This window comes from Squalius cephalus (genome assembly GCF_949319135.1).
Source record: "Squalius cephalus genome assembly, chromosome: 1".
Lineage (NCBI taxonomy): Eukaryota > Metazoa > Chordata > Actinopteri > Cypriniformes > Leuciscidae > Squalius > Squalius cephalus.
In genome coordinates this window covers 10,258,126-10,278,070 of record NC_137122.1, presented here as the reverse complement: position 1 = coordinate 10,278,070, position 19,945 = coordinate 10,258,126, and the positions used below count along the sequence as shown (strand labels likewise).

Sequence of the window (19,945 nt, the reverse complement as noted above, 5' to 3'; positions counted from 1 at the left end):
GAAAGGCTGTATGTAACTGTATTAATGTATTAATTAATAATTATTGTTATTTGTTGTTTATAACTTTTGATCTTGGCCTCGGGCATTTGAAATGATGTAGACTATTGAGTTTTCTCATTTGGAATGCTCAATATAATTTTTTTCATATAATCAGATGGTTCAGATGTGATCGTGATATCCTAGTAAATAATGGGTTGTATTATTTTTTTATTTAATAAAAGTTTTCTTTTCTCTGATGTGCTGGCCATAGTGTTTGTTCTACTTCAGTCAGGTTAGGTATACAATCTGTTGATAGGTTATAGACTTTCTACTGATATAAACTGTCTTTCACTTTAATTGGATAGTCCTAAAATATATCTACTAACACTTAGTGGATAATGTCTATTAATAGTCAACTGATCATAAACAATATATTAATCTGTTGATAGGTTATAGACTTTCTACTGATATCAACTGTCTTTCACTTTAATTAGATAGTCCTAAAATAAATCTACTTACGCTTAGTGGATAATGTCTATTAATAGTCTACTGATCATAAACAATTTATTTGTTGACAAGCAACAAATAAGCAACTACATGTAATCTTTAGTTGACTATCAACAGATTATCTACAAATGGTTAACAATTTTTTAAAAACAGTTTTAAATCAGCTAAAATAATCATTAATTTGATGCACATGAGACCCCTTGAGTAGGATATACAGTATCATATACTTCATATGCTGACATGACTGTTGACTTTTAACTGACAGATTGATCTTGAGTTGTTGGTACTCAATCTACAGAAAGTTAGTTGACAATTGAAAGTTAGTAGCCAATTGGTTAATAACCTGTTGCAAAATAACATTGACAGTCAACAGGCACTTTTTTTGTAAAATCTGTAGATTAACACTTGAATTTTACCTTATAGTCTATAGGCAGTCAGTTGAACGTATGTTACTTGTCAGTTGAAACAGTGTTGTTGAATGTCAACTGATGCACTGTTGACAAGCTACTGAATGGCTACTAATAACTAGTAAAGTCTCAACAAACGGACTATCAAAATAAAGTGTTACCAAATTCATTTCTCACTTGAACAATACATGGATTATGCTCTATTATTGAGCGGTTCCTCATTTACTGTGGGTTTTGAGGAGAAGCCCCACAAATCCACAGTATCCGCCATGCCTGAGTCTCTCCACGCCTTGCCTGAGTCTCTCCACGCCTTGCCTGAGTCTCTCCACGCCTTGCCTGAGTCTCTCCACGCCTTGCCTGAGTCTCTCCACGCCTTGCCTGAGTCTCTCCACGCCTTGCCTGAGTCTCTCCACGCCTTGCCTGAGTCTCTCCACGCCTTGCCTGAGTCTCTCCACGCCTTGCCTGAGTCTCTCCACGCCTTGCCTGAGTCTCTTCACGTCATGTCTGCCAAGCCTGAATCTCTTCACGTCATGTCTGCCAAGCCTGAATCTCGTCACGTCATGTCTGCCAAGCCTGAATCTCTTCACGTCATGTCTGCCATGTCTGGGTCTCTCCACGCCTTGCCTGAGTCTCTCCACGCCTTGCCTGAGTCTCTCCACGCCTTGCCTGAGTCTCTTCACGTCATGTCTGCCAAGCCTGAATCTCTTCACGTCATGTCTGCCAAGCCTGAATCTCGTCACGTCATGTCTGCCAAGCCTGAATCTCTTCACGTCATGTCTGCCATGTCTGGGTCTCTCCACGCCTTGCCTGAGTCTCTCCACGCCTTGCCTGAGTCTCTCCACGCCTTGCCTGAGTCTCTTCACGTCATGTCTGCCAAGCCTGAATCTCGTCACGTCATGTCTGCCAAGCCTGAATCTCTTCACGTCATGTCTGCCATGTCTGGGTCTCTTCACGTCATGCCTGCCAAGCCTAAATCTCTTGTCATGCCTGCCATGTCTGGGTCTCTTCACGCCACGTCGGCCGCCGAGCCTGTGTCTCCTGACAAGATGGCCGCCGCCGAGCCTGAACCTGAGCCCTCAGTTATGGCTACACTAACAATTATGGCCACAGCCATATGGTGTGTGTGGTCGGTGCACACATTTGATGTTCACGTCACGTCTGCCGAGCCAGAGCCTGTTCACGTCACGTCTGCCGAGCCAGAGCCTGTTCACGTCACGTCTGCCGAGCCAGAGCCTGTTCACGTCACGTCTGCCGAGCCAGAGCCTGTTCACGTCACGTCTGCCGTGCCAGAGCCTGTTCACGTCACGTCTGCCGAGCCAGAGTCTGTTCACGCCACGTCTGCCCAGCCAGCGCCTGATCTCGCCACGTCTGCCCAGCCAGCGCCTGATCTCGCCATGTCTGCCCAGCCAGCGCCTGATCTCGCCACGTCTGCCCAGTCAGCGCCTGATCTCGCCACGTCTGCCCAGCCAGCGCCTGATCTCGCCACGTCTGCCCAGTCAGCGCCTGATCTCGCCACGTCTGCCCAGTCAGCGCCTGATCTCGCCACGTCTGCCCAGTCAGCGCCTGATCTCGCCACGTCTGCCCAGCCAGCGCCTGATCTCGCCACGTCTGCCCAGTCAGCGCCTGATCTCGCCACGTCTGCCCAGTCTGAGCCTGATCTCGCCACGTCTGCCCAGCCAGCGCCTGATCTCGCCACGTCTGCCCAGCCAGTGCCTGATCTCGCCACGTCTGCCCAGTCTGAGCCTGATCTCGCCACGTCTGCCCAGTCTGAGCCAGTCCTATACCCCCTGGCTCTCCCCAAGAAAATTTTGGGAGGGGGTAATAGGATCATGGATAGGACCATGGAGGCGGCGACGCCATGGTCTCCCACACATCCAGGTCCACCCTGGCCACCGGAGCTGTCTGGTCCACCCTGGCCACCGGAGCTGTCTGGTCCACCCTGGCCACCGGAGATGTCTGGTCCACCCTGGCCACCGGAGATGTCTGGTCCACCCTGGCCACCGGAGATGTCTGGTCCGCCCTGGCCACCTGAACTGTCAGGTCCGCCCTGGCCACCGGAGCTGTCTGGTCCGCCCAAGCTTCGTCACGGCCCTGGTCCGCCCAAGCTTCGTCACGGCCCTGGTCCGCCCAAGCTTCGTCACGGCCCTGGCCCGCCCACGTCTCGTCACGACCCAGGTCCGTCCACGTCATGCCACGTCCCTAGCCCTGTCCCCCTGCACGGGCCTGGCCCACCATCCCTCCCCCAAGACCGCCTCCGCTCCACCACCCACCTGGACTTTTGTGTTGCTGGGCGTCGGGAGACGCCCTTAGAGGGGGGGATTCTGTCACGGTTTTGGTCTGGTTTTGTTTTTGTCATGTTTGCTTCCTTGTCTGTCATGTGATCCCTTGTAGTCATGTGATCCTGCCATGTGTCTTGTCATGAGTTTGTCTGATTGTTTGATCATTGTTCACAGGTGTCCCTTGTCTAGTCATTAGTCTTGTGTGTATTTAGCCCTCATGTTTGCCGTGTGTCGCTGTCTTGTATTGCTGATGTAACCACGTAGTAAGTTCTTGTTCCTGAGTTTGTTTTTGCCATGCCTCGCCATGTTTTTGTTTCTATGTCTGTTTCTGATTTTCATTAAACTGCATTTGGGTTCTACTTAAACTTGCTTCCAGTGGACCTCTTATTACAAATACTCATATTTCATGAGATACTTGTTTTCAGATAATAAAAGAGGGACTGGCGACTCTGCGGTGAGTTCAGTAATGCAGTGATTTAGATTTGATTACTGTCTTTAAAGCTCAATAAAGTGTCATTCATGCAGTTTAACTGTTTGTTCTGAAGGTCAAAGATGAGAATGATCATAAAGGGACGTATGAGACGATCAACATGTCCATTCCTCCCGCTGCAAGAGCCAATGTGAGTCCACTAAATCATCAAACATTACGTTCACTGTCTGTTCAATAATGTGATTTAAAAGCTTTTGTGTTATTCTACATATTATAGTGAGAGATATGTCTGTTCTGTGTGTTAAACTTGACTCTCTGCACGTTTGCATTGATGTTTAGGAGCAGACAGATGATGTGACTTATTCTGAGGTCACTTCTTCCAATACAAAGCCAGTAAAATCACTCAATGTGAGTAGATACCAGCACATGAGTTTGACTCTCAGATAAATGAAGCTCATGCTCTAATAATAATAATAATAATAATAATAATCGCTGGGGTTCAAACATTGATGGACAGAATCTGTTCTTTCAGGATCATGATGATACAGTGACTTATGCTGCCATCAGAGGAAGAGGAGATCAACCGCAGGATCAACTTTACGCCTCTGTGAACAAGAACAAGACCTTCACAAATAAACATTAATGATACAGATCATGAGCTCATCATATCAGGAGCAGATGGGAAGATTTCATCTCTCTGGTGTTTGGAGGAATTATATATTTGTGTGTGAACGAGCAGATATTTGTTGAATGTCCTGTGAATATGAATGAGATTTATTGTGAATCATCATCTGGTCAGAGCACAGAATCTCATCTATATCATCACAGCTACAGTAAAGTTAGAGACTGAAGCCCTGATGTGTTTTCATACAGGCCAGACTCAATCTAGTGTCTCTCAAGCCTCTTCCATGACTGGAGTCTGTTTATCTGCTGGATTTCTGTCTGAAAACCTTCATCTTCATGCAGAAGCTCATGCTGAAATGATCCTCTTGCGTCAGATTGTATTTCAGCTGTTTCTTCTACAGAGAGACGTCCGTCTGAGAATTACATCAGTTTCTGCTCACATTATATTCATAAAATATTCTAAAATTTGACTTTGCAGTGTGTATATGTGTATATGTCACGCTATTAAATGTCAGTTATTCCTTTCTTTTTTTCACATGTGACAATAAAGAGCATGAAAAATCATGAGTTAAAAGAAAAGTTTTTGTCTCTTCCATTCCTGTAAAAACAGGCGTAACTAAACTTGCTCTTGTTAGCTGGAAAGTTTCAAAGTTAGAATTCACGTTTTAAATGAATACTTGTATGAAGGTAAGAGAGTGGCAAAATTCAAGAGCTTGTAGATTTGAATTTGAGAACAAAATATTCATATTTGTAAGCTGAAATGTACCCTCATAGCTCTGATGTGAAAGTCTGAATGTTTCGATTCACACAGACAATAAACTAGTCAGACGTTACCAACTAAGTCCAAACGTCGAGTGAAGGGTTCATTATGATGACCATTACACTGACCTCGTACCTTATGCACACCAATGATGTTGAAACCATCTGGTCATCTACAGCTTTAAGATGGTATGAGCTTCTGGAGTCGGGATTTCATCCCAGTTATAGGAATTAAGTCACATTCAGTGAGAGTTGGTAGTGATAAGTGAACTTCTACATCTGTTCATTCTACAATGAAACCACTTACTCTCCTCCCTGCAGAATCTGCCGTTCCAGAGCATGTCTTAAGTGTACATGGACAAGCTCCACCTTGGGTTTGAAAATATCAAAGACGGTTGATCTCAATTATCTAATCTCTAATTTCCAATTCTCACTTTACCACTGATTCCTCCTCCACACACTTCAGTGCACATAGAGGTGTAGTTGCAGCAGATGCAAATGATTCAATGTAGAAGAATCTGCTGTAATCCAAGGTTCTGCATGAAGAGCTGAGATGTGTAGATCACTATTACCTTTCTCACAATGCACTACAGCTCTACAAACATTAGCTTGATGAGCTGTTGAAGCTCAACATCTGAAGCATATGGAGTGCTCTGACAAAAATAAAATGTTTTCACTCTACAAGGGTTTTACTTCTGAAAGCTCTACAATTTAGTGAATTAATTTTGTGAAAAGGGCATTGTTTATCTGGGTCCTCTTTTAAGTGTTCAAGAGTTTTCTAGAGTTTTTGATCTCTGTTCTGGTGACTGAGAAGAAGGCCTTAGGTTTCCATGATTTGGTTGGATGTTGCTTCTCAACTCTGAAAGGTACAGTGCTGGAAGTTGAGAGGGAAAAAGCTGGGATCGTTCCTCATCTCTGACCCCATGCCTAAGTCGGATATAAGCTACAGCAATCAGCTTCACTAAACCACTGAAAGTGCTCTTTTAACACGGACATTTATAAGGACAGAAGGATGGATTTTCTGCTTCAAGTGATAGGACTAGCTGAGTGAACTTATATTTATATTGTCTTGATGTCTGTGTCATTTCTATAAATATTCAGATATAAGTGACCAAAAAAGCCATTTTAAAGTAGTTAAAACATCCGACCAGTAAAATTGTGTGTGCCTCCTCTATTTTAAAACCCACCAGCCGCCACTGGAAAACAGAAGTACGTTTGGCAGAAACTACAAAGCTATTTGAAGAAAAAAATATTACTTATTTAAAAAAGTAATAATAATAAAGACAAAAAAAGACTGACCAAGGACGTTCTTAATGATAACAGCACTAAACACTAAACGAGAGTCCATTACCACACTCTGGGCTACAAGGAAACGCTGAACATTTGGACACAGTAGCTGTGTCCCAATGTGAAGGCTGCATCCTTAGAAGGATGCAGATCTCGAAGGACGCACCATGTAGCCTTCGTAGGATTTCCTAATTGTGCAACCAGGTGTTCCCAATCACCGCTCCTGGCGCCAATCAACGGTGCGAGAGGACAGCTGCCATCCTGATGATTCATTTGATATAATTGAGTAAACAGCTATGGAGCCAGAATTGGCTATTGTCATTTTTATGTTTTATATTTTACTGGAGGACATGGTGAGGATGTTTCAGCCCCGGCGCTGCCAGGTCATGTATTTTCGGTTTAGCCCTGTTTGAATAAAAAACCCAATTGAATATAAAAAAGTCCAGTATTTCTCACGCTCGTCATCGGCAGCTGTCACTGTTGCCAGGCGACAAGAACAATCCTCCGTAGGCTAGACCGGTCCGAGCGCGTCAGATGCGCCCTTTGATATGGGACGCAGCTCTAGTTAGAAACAATTTGTTAATATTGTGACAATAGACCTACATTTTGTTACTTTAATTTTCGGAACTGCATATTTCGTTAAGTATTCACTTACAAATGTGAAGTAACCTACTTAAGTACTTTTTTCCCCTCACATCACAATACATTTTTACATTAAACTACACAAAATTATATAGTTTAAATGTAACAACCTTGAAAATATACATAAATAAAATGCAACATACGCAGTAATGTAGTAATAGCCAAATATAAATGCAAAAACCATAAAACCCTGACAAGAACTTTTTCCCCCCTGCAGAATACATACCTTTAGTTTTACTCTTGATACTTTAAGTACATTAGAGTATGCGAGATAATTTTGCTTAACTAAGGTTTTAGTAGTTTTTCCCCAATGCAGTATTAGTAGTTATTAAAAGTACTTTTTTCAGAAAGCCATCGATTGAATCAGCCCTGCAAAGCTGTTGGTTGACAACTTAGTGGATAGTGGAAATATGCACTTAAACACTCTGGAGACCATCCCAGATGATGTCCCACCAGCAGGAGGCCTTACCAGGGGCAGCCCATCCCGGTCCAGCAGCTCAGCTCAATAAAAGTCTACATCATTTATTTCTTATTTTATGTATTGTAAATGTAAATGTTTATGTTGATTTTGATATGTTTAACGTATTTTGTAAATAGTTGGAAAAAGTACTTTAATGTAGCCTATAGAACAAATGATTTTCATTTACCAATTTTATTTGAAAAAAATAAAAAGGTATAGAATTTGTTTCATGTAGAAAGTATTACTGTCATTACAAAAATAAACAATGTCCAGAACAATTCGTTCACTTTTATTACACATTTAAAGTTGCATAAAAATAAATGTACAGAATTTCTTTCCTTTTAAAAAATAAAAAGTGAAAAAAAGTTAAACAAGAATATGTAGAAAAAAATATATATTTTTCAATCATTCTCTCAAGAAGAGAAAACAGCCTGCCCATCCTCTCCCTTCTTTCCTGTGCTCTCCTCGCCTCTGCCTCCCTCTCTAGTTGCATAAGTCCAAAAACTCATCCTCTGTCTCACCTCTGCCTTTGTGCTGCTCCTGCCTCTGGCTCCTCACCGTGGGCACCCACTGCTGAACTCGGCCCTGGTGTGTCCTCAGGGATTGAGGCAATGACGACAGGGTGCAATGCCTCTGTGCCGATGACACATACTGACTCTCATAAGGAGGAGACTCTCTATTCGTTCCGGTGAAATTACAAAAAAAAAAAAAAAATGCACACAAACGTGTCCTTGCCTGATATACAACCACTGATAAACATAATCGGTTTTGATGAGAAAAAAAAAAAAACCTATACGAGTGCGGATAAGAACCCATAACCTCTAACACGCTTGGCAAAAGTTCTGCCACTGGACCTCTTAAATACACACTAAAAATTGTTGGATCTATATAACATTTACTATTACTATAACATATAACTATTTAAATTGAATTGTGTTTGCAATGCTTTTTTATTAAATATTTGTATTTATTTACATTAGTAAGCTACACCGCGCCTGCTCATAGGCTACTTTTTTTTTTTTTTTTTAAAGAGACCCCCACAAAGATGAAATCATAATTCGAACCCTGCCAATCTGTACATATTACTGCAGTTTCTAAAAGAAATGAAGCCTAGAGGCAGTAAAACAGCAAGCACTTCTAATCGTTGTCACACACATTTCTGATAACTTATTAAGCTTGCTCAGTAGCTCAGCTGGAAGACCTTGGGTTCGAATCCCGTGAAAGACGAGCTCAAAGTTCATAAATAATCTTAAACACCATGACTACGATTACGTTTCCATGTCGCATTTGCTTTTGTTAACACTATCGGGTAGGTTTAGGGTATAGTGTAGGTGTACGTTATTTTAAAGTGTGATGGTTAAAGCTGCAGTCGGCAAGTCTGGCAGATTGAGTGGACTTAGCCAAAATTTTGAATGTTTACAACTCTCATGCCCCTCCCCCACTACCAACGAGCACCCGCCCATCGTCAGTGCGTGTGTACCTGATTTTCTGTGAACGCGTCCGTCTCTTCAGCATCGATCAACACCATTGACTCGGAGGTAGGCTGCCCTGGCTAATCTATTCATAGATAGCAATAACCGAGGAATTGGAAGCTTGTTAGTAGATTTTCTCTCCGCCATCACGCTTCATACAATCTTCAGGCGAACTTCAGGCGTGTCGTGTGCATGTGATATTGTAATGTGCGCGAGGGAGGGGGGATCTGTGGCGTGTGCACGAACTGTGATTGACAGTCAGATCTCACACCCCCCTGCGCTGATTGGACCCGATGATTCGGGAGCGGTGATTTTTGCAAAACAAATAACACGCTCCAGGTGGAGTTAGAAGCTCGTTTTTTTTTCTAAAACCACCTTATTTATGTTGTTCTGTCGGATTATTACGGAAGAGGATTAGGGCCAAGCAATAATAAAAAAATAAAACCATCTCGAGATTAAAGTCATTATAATGCGAGATTAAACTCGTTAAATTTCGAGAAAAAAAGTCAAAATACAATCTTGAGAATAAAATCATTAAATATCGAGAATAAAATCGTTGTGTTTCGAGAAAAAACTCGTTAAATTTCAAGAAAAAAGTCGAAATACAATCTTGAGAATAAACTCATTACATTTCGAGAATAAAGTCGCTGTGTTTCTAGAAAAAACTCGTTAAATTTCGAGAAAAAAACTTGTGATACAATCTTGAGAATAAACTCATTAAATTTCGAGAATAAAGTCGTTGTGTTTCGAGAAAAAAACGTTAAATTGCGAGAAAAAAGTCTAAATACAATCTTGAGAATAAACTCATTACATTTCGAGAATAAAGTCGCTGTGTTTCTAGAAAAAACTCGTTAAATTTCGAGAAAAAAACTCGTGATACAATCTTGAGAATAAACTCATTAAATTTCGAGAATAAAGTCGTTGTGTTTCGAGAAAAAAACGTTAAATTGCGAGAAAAAAAGTCGAAATAATCGTGAGAATAAACTCATTAAATTTCGAGAATAAAGTCGTTGTGTTTCGAGAAAAAAAGTCGAAATGAAATATAGAGAATAACGCATTCGATCAGAGTTCATTGCATACGAGGCTGAATCCAGTTACTTATTAGGCTACTTATTGACGCGCGGACCTCCCCTTTAAATGACGCAACGCTTCCTTAAGCACCCTGTGTGTATGGCATTGCTCGCACCAAGCTGTGTTAGAAATGAATGAAGAAATTTTGCATTTCTCAGCCATATGTAAGGGTGCGTTAAATCCGACTAAAGGGAGTAATAGAGCATATATTGATCTAGTGGAAACCGAAATATTGGCACAAATTTCTGTAGGCTACCGGGTTTTTTTATGGACCGTTAAAGTTTTAAATGGGGCAAACAAATTCAGAGTCGCCTTATTGCGCCATGATCGCCATCATTCCTACTAGTTGTGCATTTTCTAGGCCGCATCAGAGGGTGCGTTAAAGTGGACATTATCCCATTATAGAAGAGCTGTTGTCTAACGAAATCCAAATTTTAAGCAGTTTTTACTGTGGAATTATTGTTTTATGAAGCTTTGAACTTGACACATTACACAATGCACAAAGAGCAGTCTTGCATTTTCTGCATAATTCATGGCGCTGTTTCTCACCCGCCTATAGGGTGCATTAAAGTGGACATTATTCCATGATAGTACAGCTCCTCCTCTAGCCGACCTAGACGGCTTTGTTACTGAAAGAAAGTCTAAAATATAGCTTGACTAAGTGATCCAACTCTGCCATGTCCTCTATCAGTAGGCTAATGAACACAGATCGAATGCGTTATTCTCTACATTTCATTTCGACTTTTTTTCTCGAAACACAACGACTTTATTCTTGAAATGTAATGAGTTTATTCTCAAGATTGTATTTCGACTTTTTTCTCGAAATTTAACGGGTTTTTATTCTCGAAACACAACGACTTTATTCTCGATATTTAATGAGTTTATTCTCAAGATTGTATTTCGACTTTTTTTCTCGAAATTTAACGAGTTTAATCTCGCATTATAATGACTTTAATCTCGAGATGGTTTTATTTTTTTTATTATTGCCTGGCCCTAATCCTCTTCCGTAGATTATAGTGTCAATTTCACTGAATTTGTTAAAAAAAATGTTGCCGACGGCAGCTTTAATCTTTTAGCGCCACTCACCGGACATTTCAACTCAGAACTGCGATGATACGGATAAACTTCGACGTGATAAAAAGTTGCCATTTTCACGTTCATCTGTTCTGGAAAAATACTAAATACGCTTTTAGCGCCAACCACTAGACATTTCACTTTGAAACTGTTGTGAAACGTGCATTTTACAGCAAATTAAATTCAAAATAGACTTTAAAGCATCTCTTAATCGCTTTTAACTTGTTGTCACAGCACACAAAACAGACACACACTTAAAGCAACACTTTAGTGTCACTATAGCAACTCTAACAGGATTTCAACACTCATTTGATCAGATCAGAGGAAGTAACACAACCAGAGGAGGAGCTGATGATGTTTAAAGGAAGAGCTGTAACTATATATAATGAAGAGAAAGACTGACAGAAACACAAAATGGCTGATAAGTGTGATCTGTGTCTGCTGGGACTGATCATTCTCTCTTCACTTCTCACAGGTAAAGAAATCTGTATTTTCTCTAAAGGCATTTAGTGGAATTAGTCTGGAAAGAGTTCATTTGAACATGCTCAGTTTATTCTTGCACACATTCACGTTGTGATCTCAGAGTTGTGTATTGATACACACAGATCATACTGTATTATTCCTGATACTGGACATAGTGTCACTCAAACATCTGATGATGAAGAATTATCTTCATATTAAGAGTGTGTCAGTGAATTGAACAGCTCTCTGATGAAGACTAATAGTTTATTCTGGAGAGTGTGTTGTTTGCTTTGAGTGAGGACAAAGACTATGATTTAAAACTTCTGCTTTTTATGCTGTATGGTTTATTGTGTTCATTTATTAATCTATATCATAATGATCACTGAGATATACTGTGTTTCAGGTTTCAGTGGAGTAGATGATGATCATGTGTTCATCAGTTCTGGTGAAAATGCTCGTCTGTCCTGTAATAATGCTCTTTCTGACTGCACATCTAAAACTGTATGGAACTACAACAGTCATTCAGCAGCAGTTGAACTGATTACTAAAGGGATAAAGAATAAAGACACAGAGAGACATGAGAGACTGAGTCTGGAGTCTGACTGCTCTCTGAACATCAAGAACGTCACAGGAGAAGATTATGGATCTTACAGCTGCCAACAATATGATAGATGTGAATGGAGGAGATCAACAACAAGGACCTGATGCACGTGTTTATCTGCATGTTCTTCATGGTAAGTGTACCATTAAACATTCTCCCTTTAAACTCAGATGATGATTGAAGAGTCTGTGATTTGTGTCTTGTGTTCAGTTTCAGTGTCTCCATCATCATCATCATCATCATCATCATCATCTCCATCATCATCATCTTTATCATCTTCATCCTCACAGACTGAGATCAGTCCAGACCGCTCTGTGACTCTCTCCTGTCAGTTGTATTCATATACTGGACTCTCCTGTGATTATTGGGTTCGTTCTGAGGGATTTGAGCTGTTGTGGGTGAATCAGGCTGGTGTTGATCTGAAGACAGACTCCAGATATCATCATCATCAGATCCAGATCACTGTTTCATCACTCTGACTACAACACTCCTGAATGAAGATGACAACAGAGAGTGGAGATGTCAGCTTACTCACAGAAATCAAGTCAAGACCTCAGTCAGATACACTGTCAAGTATTCAGGTGAGAAAACACACACGTTTCTAAAGGTACATCATCACTGTCTTTCTCACATCAGTGCTTTCCAGTGCATAATGCTAGAGTTATCTTCAGTGTTAACTCATATGACTGTCATATTCTACAGTATGATTGTCACATTGAGTTGTTGTTTTAGTTTCATTTCATGGACTTTTATGGTGTGTCCCAATTAGCGTACTTATGCATATTCTAGGACATGTTTAGTATAAACAGTGAGAGTAGTGTGTTCATATAACACTCCGGTTCTTTCACTCGATTCTCCCAGAAAGTGTCACATGAAGACGATATGTTGAGCTCATCCATGCAGCGCATTCACTGTAGATCCATGAAAAACACCAAACAGACATAAAATACTGCTCATCCACTCACAAAATTATCAAAAAACATACATGTAAAAGTGAACAAAACAAATATACAAAATAAGAGAGAAACACTAAATAAGCCGTACACTCGTAATGCTCGGCAACAAGTTTAACATATACAACTTTATCAAGTCTGGGTGTCTATAGACCCCAATATGAAATAAACTGATTTAAATATATATTTTTTAAATATATTTTTTGACCTTAGAGAAAAATAGTTATCTCTGCCTACATTTTGGTCTGACCAGAGAAAGTTTGTCCTGCCATTCACCTCAACAGCCAGGGCCGGTTCTAGACATTTGGAGGCCCTAGGCAAAATTCATGTTGGAGGCCCCCCACCCCAATAAAAAACACTTGAAACAAATATGATTCCTAACCTTTTTATTTATACAACATTTAATTTTAAATTTAGTATATTTTTACTTACACAGTACATAAGTTTGTACACATTACTATTTTTATTGTTTTTGAAAGAAGTCTCTTATGCTCATCAAGCCTGGATTTATTTGATCAAAAATACAGAAAAATAATATAGTGAAATATTATTAAAATTTCAAATAATGGTTTTCTATTTTACTTTACTTTAAAATATATTTTTTGTGATGCAAAGCTGAATTTAGTGTCACGTGATCCTTCAGAAAACTTTATAATCTAATTTATTATCAAATGTTAGAAATGGTGCTTAATATTTATTTTATAACCTGTGATACTTTTTTTCAGGATTTTTTGATCATTAAAAAGTTCTTTTAAAAAAGTCTTCACTATCACTTATTATATATTTAACACATCCTCGCTGAATATTCCTGTTTTTTTCTGTATTTTTGATCAAATAAATGCAGGCTTGTAGAGCATAATAAGTAATAACATTAAAAATAGTAATGGGTTCAGACTTTTTACCAGTACTGTATGTACATATTAATCAAACTTAAAAGGTAATCTCTTTTTTTTTTATGAAGATGTTATTGTTGTTGTTGTTATTTTGCTGTTTTATTCAATTTATTCACAGTTCCAGAATACCACTTCAGTAGATGAACATGAACGTGCTTTTATAATTTTTTTCATCTGCGGTATGGGCAGGATTTTCCCCTCCCATTTAATCAACTGGCTGCAGATATTGTCATATTATTAATATCAGTAATATGATATTATGTATTGCATTGTTACCTTAAATATGCTATACACAAATCAAGTGGAAGAGAAAGACACGATCGCTACTGAGCAGAAAAAAAATATTCTAAACTGACCGCTCCTGTTTGCCAGATCTGCTCCTGTTTGCAAAATAGTAATAAGTGAAGCAAGTGGTAATGCTGTTTGTGGAGTTGTTTAATCCTCCTCTGCTGAGATCTTCACAGATTTAATGTCTTCTTTTCTCTTCAGTTGATTTCATCTAAGGCTGTGTCTGAAGTCAGTTGTAGTTCTTGTGTTTCTGCTCGTCTCTTTTTCTGTTCTCTTCTTTCCTTCAGTGATTCTGCTTGTTAACAGGCTTATTAAGGCTGAGAGTACTCCATATTTAACATACACAGGTTTTGTGGCTCAGATAAGGTCCAGTTCTGGTTTATTTCTTTGCTCTTGGCTGACATGTGGCATTGCTATGGCCTGCTTGTGGCCCAGATCTGGCAAACAGGAGCGGTCCGCCCAAGGGCCGTCATTCCACGCTGCATGTGGACCAGATCATCTTTCCACATGTGCCAGATGTGGGCCGGATCTGGGACGTCACAATGTTGCTATGTGGGTTATAGCTAGCCTAACGGCTAAGATGCTAACAGACTTTTTCGAAGACACTAAACTATTTCTGTAAACGAAATATTCAACAGAAGCATTAAGAAAGTGTCAGGAACAGTTGTGTGTATTATTTGTGTAACTTTAGGGAATAGACTTGCCTGAAAGCCGTGAAAAGAGTTTTTGCAGCTTGTCAGTTGAGTTTCCGCCCCGTTTCCATGGTAACTCCCACCGCTCATGTTTAAATGCTACTCGAATGTTCAGCGCGCGCGCCCATTAAAACAAGTTATGCCGAATTTACATGAATATACATCTAGAATTCAAACATAAAAAATACGGATGGAGTGAATTATAAGAAGAAAAAAAGATAAAATGTCCTGAAACTTATTTTTTTTAAAGTGGATAGTAGGCCTAATATAAATGGAATGAGAATATGAAAGCAGTATAGGCCATAATACAATAGTCTAAACATGGTGTAGAAACAAAATATGACCAAGTAGTATAAATATACATTGTTTCTATTTTGTATTAAAAATGTTTGTGACCCCTTTAAGAAATCTCTCTCTTCTCGCGATACTATTCACTGGTTTTGGATGCGTGCGCGGCCAGAGACGCATTTTCACTGTACAGAAGAGCTCCATGTTGCTGTGTGTGCATCGATCTGATTCACTGCTTTACACTATCGTCTTTCCTGATGTATTTGGATCACACGTGTGACGAGTGAACCTCGTGGTGATTGGTAAAGGTATTCCAATTAGTTGTAGGCCTACCATATTTTGGTTTGTTATGGAGTAGGCTAATACAGGGGTTTTCAAAGTGGGGGCCGCAGCAAGTTGGGAAAAAAAGCGGAAAAAAAGTTTTAAAAAATTATATTTATATAAAATATTAAATATTTGCTAATATGAGTATTGTTATGAAATAACATTATAATAATTTGTTGCATAGCCTATCTGAACATTATACTTTTAATGCTAATCTTTTAGAGATGAACTGATTGATCGGCTAGTGACGAGCTGATTTTCACGTGATTTTCAGTCTGACATGCCGATTCAAATGCACTCGGCCGCCGCATGAATAACATCGCGCAACATCAGCATCACACATGCACACAGAACGCACATGTAGGAAACCTTGTGAATTACGGTGCGTGTCCACTGGCGCGGTGCGAGCGGAGCGGAGCGAGCGTTTTCAATTCATTCCTATGGAAGTTGAGCTTTACGCTCATGCAGTGCATTTTGGGATTGACAGCGGACCGGAGAAAGCGTTGAGAGCGACCGAGAGCGTCAAAAGGTTGGGCAGTTCTCGACTTTATGCAAATATCAAGCGAAAAACGCGGTCGGCAGCCAATTGCTGTGAGGTTCGGGATGTGACTGTGTCTGTTTTGAGAGTTTAAAAATATGCAAATTGTCCCGGAGTTTATGCTGCATTTAGTGCGTAAATCATTTTGTTTACAAATTAGACGCGTTGCAGTTGTTATATATGTTAAATATTTCATTTTGGATATGTTTATTGTGATTATATTGGCTGGTTTTATAAAAGTTTATAAAACTGAAAGGATATCTTTGCTTGGGGCATTTGGAAATAAAGCTTGTCTATTTCTAAATGTAATCGCGTGCATCGCTGATGATTATACTGTGTGTGTGTTGTAAAAAACTTAGATTAAACACACTCGCAACAGACACACCCCAAAGCGGAGACGTTATAGCGTTGCCAGCGGCACTGAGCGGAGTTTTGCCGCTGTAGTGGACACGCACCGTAACGGTTCCCCTTGTCTTGTGTGGACTTTTGTCATCTCCTGTCCTGTGCCATGTTTTGTAGTCCCTTGTAGTTTTTCTTGTTCATTAGTCTCCCCAGGTGTTTCTGATTAGCCACGCCCCCTTGTTATCTTGTTTGCCACTATATTTAAACCCTGTGTTTTGTTTCAGTGTTGGTGGGTTCTTGACTTTGTAATGTTGTTTGTTCTGTTCCTGAGTCCTGTTCTCTAGTCGAAGTCTGTCAAGTTTTGAGTTAATCTAATAAAGCTGCTGCACGTGGATCCTGATTCCTTCTTTGTTTCAACCTGCATCATTACACAAATGATGTTCACAGTTCCCCTTTAAAAATACATGTGGCCCTAACAACCTAAACATGTTGCGACCACACACACACACACACACACACACACACACCCCTCTAACAATGACCCTTAAGTTTGCAGGTCAAGCTCAAACTAGGCTTTAAGTAATTTGAGCTTGTCCTGCAAATTCAACACATCCTCTTTTGAGACATCTATTTAATTTTCAACCATAAAACTGTTCTCAATGTGGATTATTTTCTTATTTAATCGTCCGACTCGTCTGATAATCTTTATTAACTGCTGTGCCCGATGAATCAGTCCGTTCTTAGGGAGTTGAGCGTTAGTGGAAGATCTTCTCCAGCGTCTTTCTCTCCTTCTTCTCCGTCTTGAGAGCTCTCCTGGCGTTGTCTCTCTGGAGGTGTTCAACTATAAGATCGTCCATAACAATCTCAACCTTGTCTGTTACATTAACATTTCTTATTTCTGGGTCATCTCCATCCGTTACATTCAAAGCATGCAGATAGTCTTTAATATATACCATTTCTGGAGATTTATCAGAAGAATTCATAATCATTTCTTCTCCAGTTCCAACATTTATTACAGAGGGGAAGAGACAGGGCAAGATAAAAAACAAAGAGAAAAAGAGAGTGATGGAGATGAGGAGAGAAAAAAATCTAATTCACACTGAAATGATTTTAAAGCAATTGTTATCCAATTTTTTGGCCTTCAAAACATCTTAAACTGCACATATGTAGATCAGAGAAATCTAAACCGAACCCCCCAAACTGCCTCACATTTGGGACCTCAGTGATTATAAAACTCTGCCTTTGTACTAATAAACAGCCGATATCCCAGTAATATGCATGTTAATAAGCAACTAGTTAATAGTGAGAATTAGATCCTAAACTAAAGTGTTGCCGTTTTTAAATCATACTCTCATTGGGAGCTGAGCCCCGCTAAAATGAAAATCCAGTGTGAAGATCGGGTATTATGTGATGATGGTGTTGTGTATATGTGGCATTATGTGTTGAACTGAACTAACAGACGTGATCCACAGATCCAGGAGAAACTGAAGTCAGTGTGACTGCTGGATCATTATACAGAGGTACGACACGTTCATTTATACTGACAGCTTTATAACATTAAACTATCAGTCAGTCTGTAAAAGCTTCATCAATAACTGTTGATAGTTGAATACCCTTGACTTCAGTCATGTACAGTTTCTCTTCTTCCTCTCATGTTTCCTGCAGTGATTGTGACTATTGTTGAGATGGCAGTGTTTGCTGCTCCTACTGTGATTCTTCTTCAGATCATCTGTGCAAGAAGAGCTGGTGAGTTTTGAGCCGCACACAATCTGATGATTCACACTCATCTGATCTGGAACAATCTGCAATCATGATAAAAACACATACGAGAGGTCAGTCAATGCTTTTATTTTGCAGGGAGGAAGGACTCGAAGCACCAGAGGAAATAGAGATGTCGACAATATTACAATAAAATACTGGTGAGTTTAGAGCAAATCTGCAGCAATATTTACAATAGCAAAAACTCACAGAGGATTGTTCATCGTTTTATTTTCTTCTTCTCAGGAAACAGAGAAAAAACTCTGATCACAATGAAGAAAGAGTGACACCAAGTTTAGATACAAATTTCTTGAGCTTCATATATAAACTGCTTTAAATATAATATTAAATACAGTAATGGACAGACTCAGACTGTATAATCTCTCTCTGTTCTGTGTGATGGAGCTGATTTGGTGATTCTTGGATCTTGTCTGTTCATTCCTGTTTATATCATCTTTTTATTTTATTTTGAATGATTAATGCTAATTTCTTAATAAAACCGCTGCAATTGTGTTTAATATGTCTCCTTTCATGAGATGTTTGTTACAAATATGGTGATTCCCCCTCATATAGAATAGTAAGTGTGAGTATTAATGGGTCGAGTGTTGATGTAAAAGAAGCATTTCAGTCGTTTCTTGAAAGTGGCTTAAGTCTCTGCAGTTCTGAGAAAATGGGTTTGTTACTGAAATGCTACTCCTGAAATGCATATATCTTCAACAGTCGGACACTAGAAGACTGAAACCAGTGTCATCTTGACCTACTAGATACTTTTCACAGCAAAGTCTTTGTCTGTCATCCCGAGTCCTCCAGTCGGGAATGTGGAAAATAGGCATTCTTCATGTTTAACAGCTGTTTGCAAAAACACAGTCTGTGTCAAATCAGAATCATTTGTTTTTCATAGTGCCTCGTTTGTTAACTTTCACAATCCGTGTTTGTTTCATGTTTAATGCTCTGTCCACTCTGTGTTATAATGATATACAGGCTGTGCTGATGAATATTGGTCCAAGCCATTAGATAAATCAGCTTTAGAAATCGCAAAAGAGGAATCAATTTCATTGTTCGAGCGCTATCTGAAACCCGCCTTTCTCATGGTGCGAGTCCGATCTTCGCCTCTTCTTCTGCGTTTAAAATTGTTTGAATATGCAAATTGGCAAGACAAAACATGTCCAAATTGTAAACTTTTACTCTATGATGGTTAAATTCAGCAGTTAATTCACGAATTACATGCGTGCCAAACTGTTGGCCAGCTGGTCCGTACGGATCAACGTTGCACCCCTAATATATAGGCATTTCATCACCCCAAATTACATAATAAAAATCTGAGCCTGTCCAAAAAGATGAAGTGCTCTCTGCAATTGGGTCGGGTCATGTTCACATCTTAAACGAACTGTACCAGAGTTTGTTTTTATCCGGAGTGCAATTGCTGTATTCACACCTGCCCAAAAGATCCGCACCAAGGGGCGAAACGAACTTGAGTTCAATTCAATCGAACCTAACAAGACAGGTGTGAATACACCCTTAATGATATTAAGAAGAGGATCTATGACCTCTGGAAGCATCTCTTTCAATAGGTCAACAGGTCTGCCCCAAAAACGTTTCCAATTGTCTATGAATTCTAGATTATTTTGCGGACGCCACTTAGACAGCCAGCCATTGAGTGAGGAAAATCTACTAAGTGTCTCATCACTCCTGCGAACAGGAAGGGGGCCAGAGCAAATTACAGTGTCTGACATCGTACTTGCGAGTTCACACACCTCTATAACATTAATTTTAATTTGATGGCTGGTGTCTCTATTTTCACGTTCAGTGTAATAG

General features: G+C 39.8%; 1 protein-coding gene across 1 annotated transcript in view; it reads left to right on the top strand.

The window, feature by feature from the left end:
- LOC307163194 (uncharacterized protein) overlaps window positions 1–19,945 on the top strand; it is a 106,738-nt gene that overhangs the window by 38,959 nt on the left and 47,834 nt on the right. Inside the window, exons 7-10 of the mRNA XM_079879165.1 lie at window positions 3,598–3,626; window positions 3,718–3,792; window positions 3,942–4,010; window positions 4,135–4,713. Coding sequence (XP_079735291.1) covers window positions 3,598–3,626; window positions 3,718–3,792; window positions 3,942–4,010; window positions 4,135–4,245 — 284 coding nt within the window. The 3' untranslated portion in view covers window positions 4,246–4,713. The remainder of the gene's footprint in view (window positions 1–3,597; window positions 3,627–3,717; window positions 3,793–3,941; window positions 4,011–4,134; window positions 4,714–19,945) is intronic.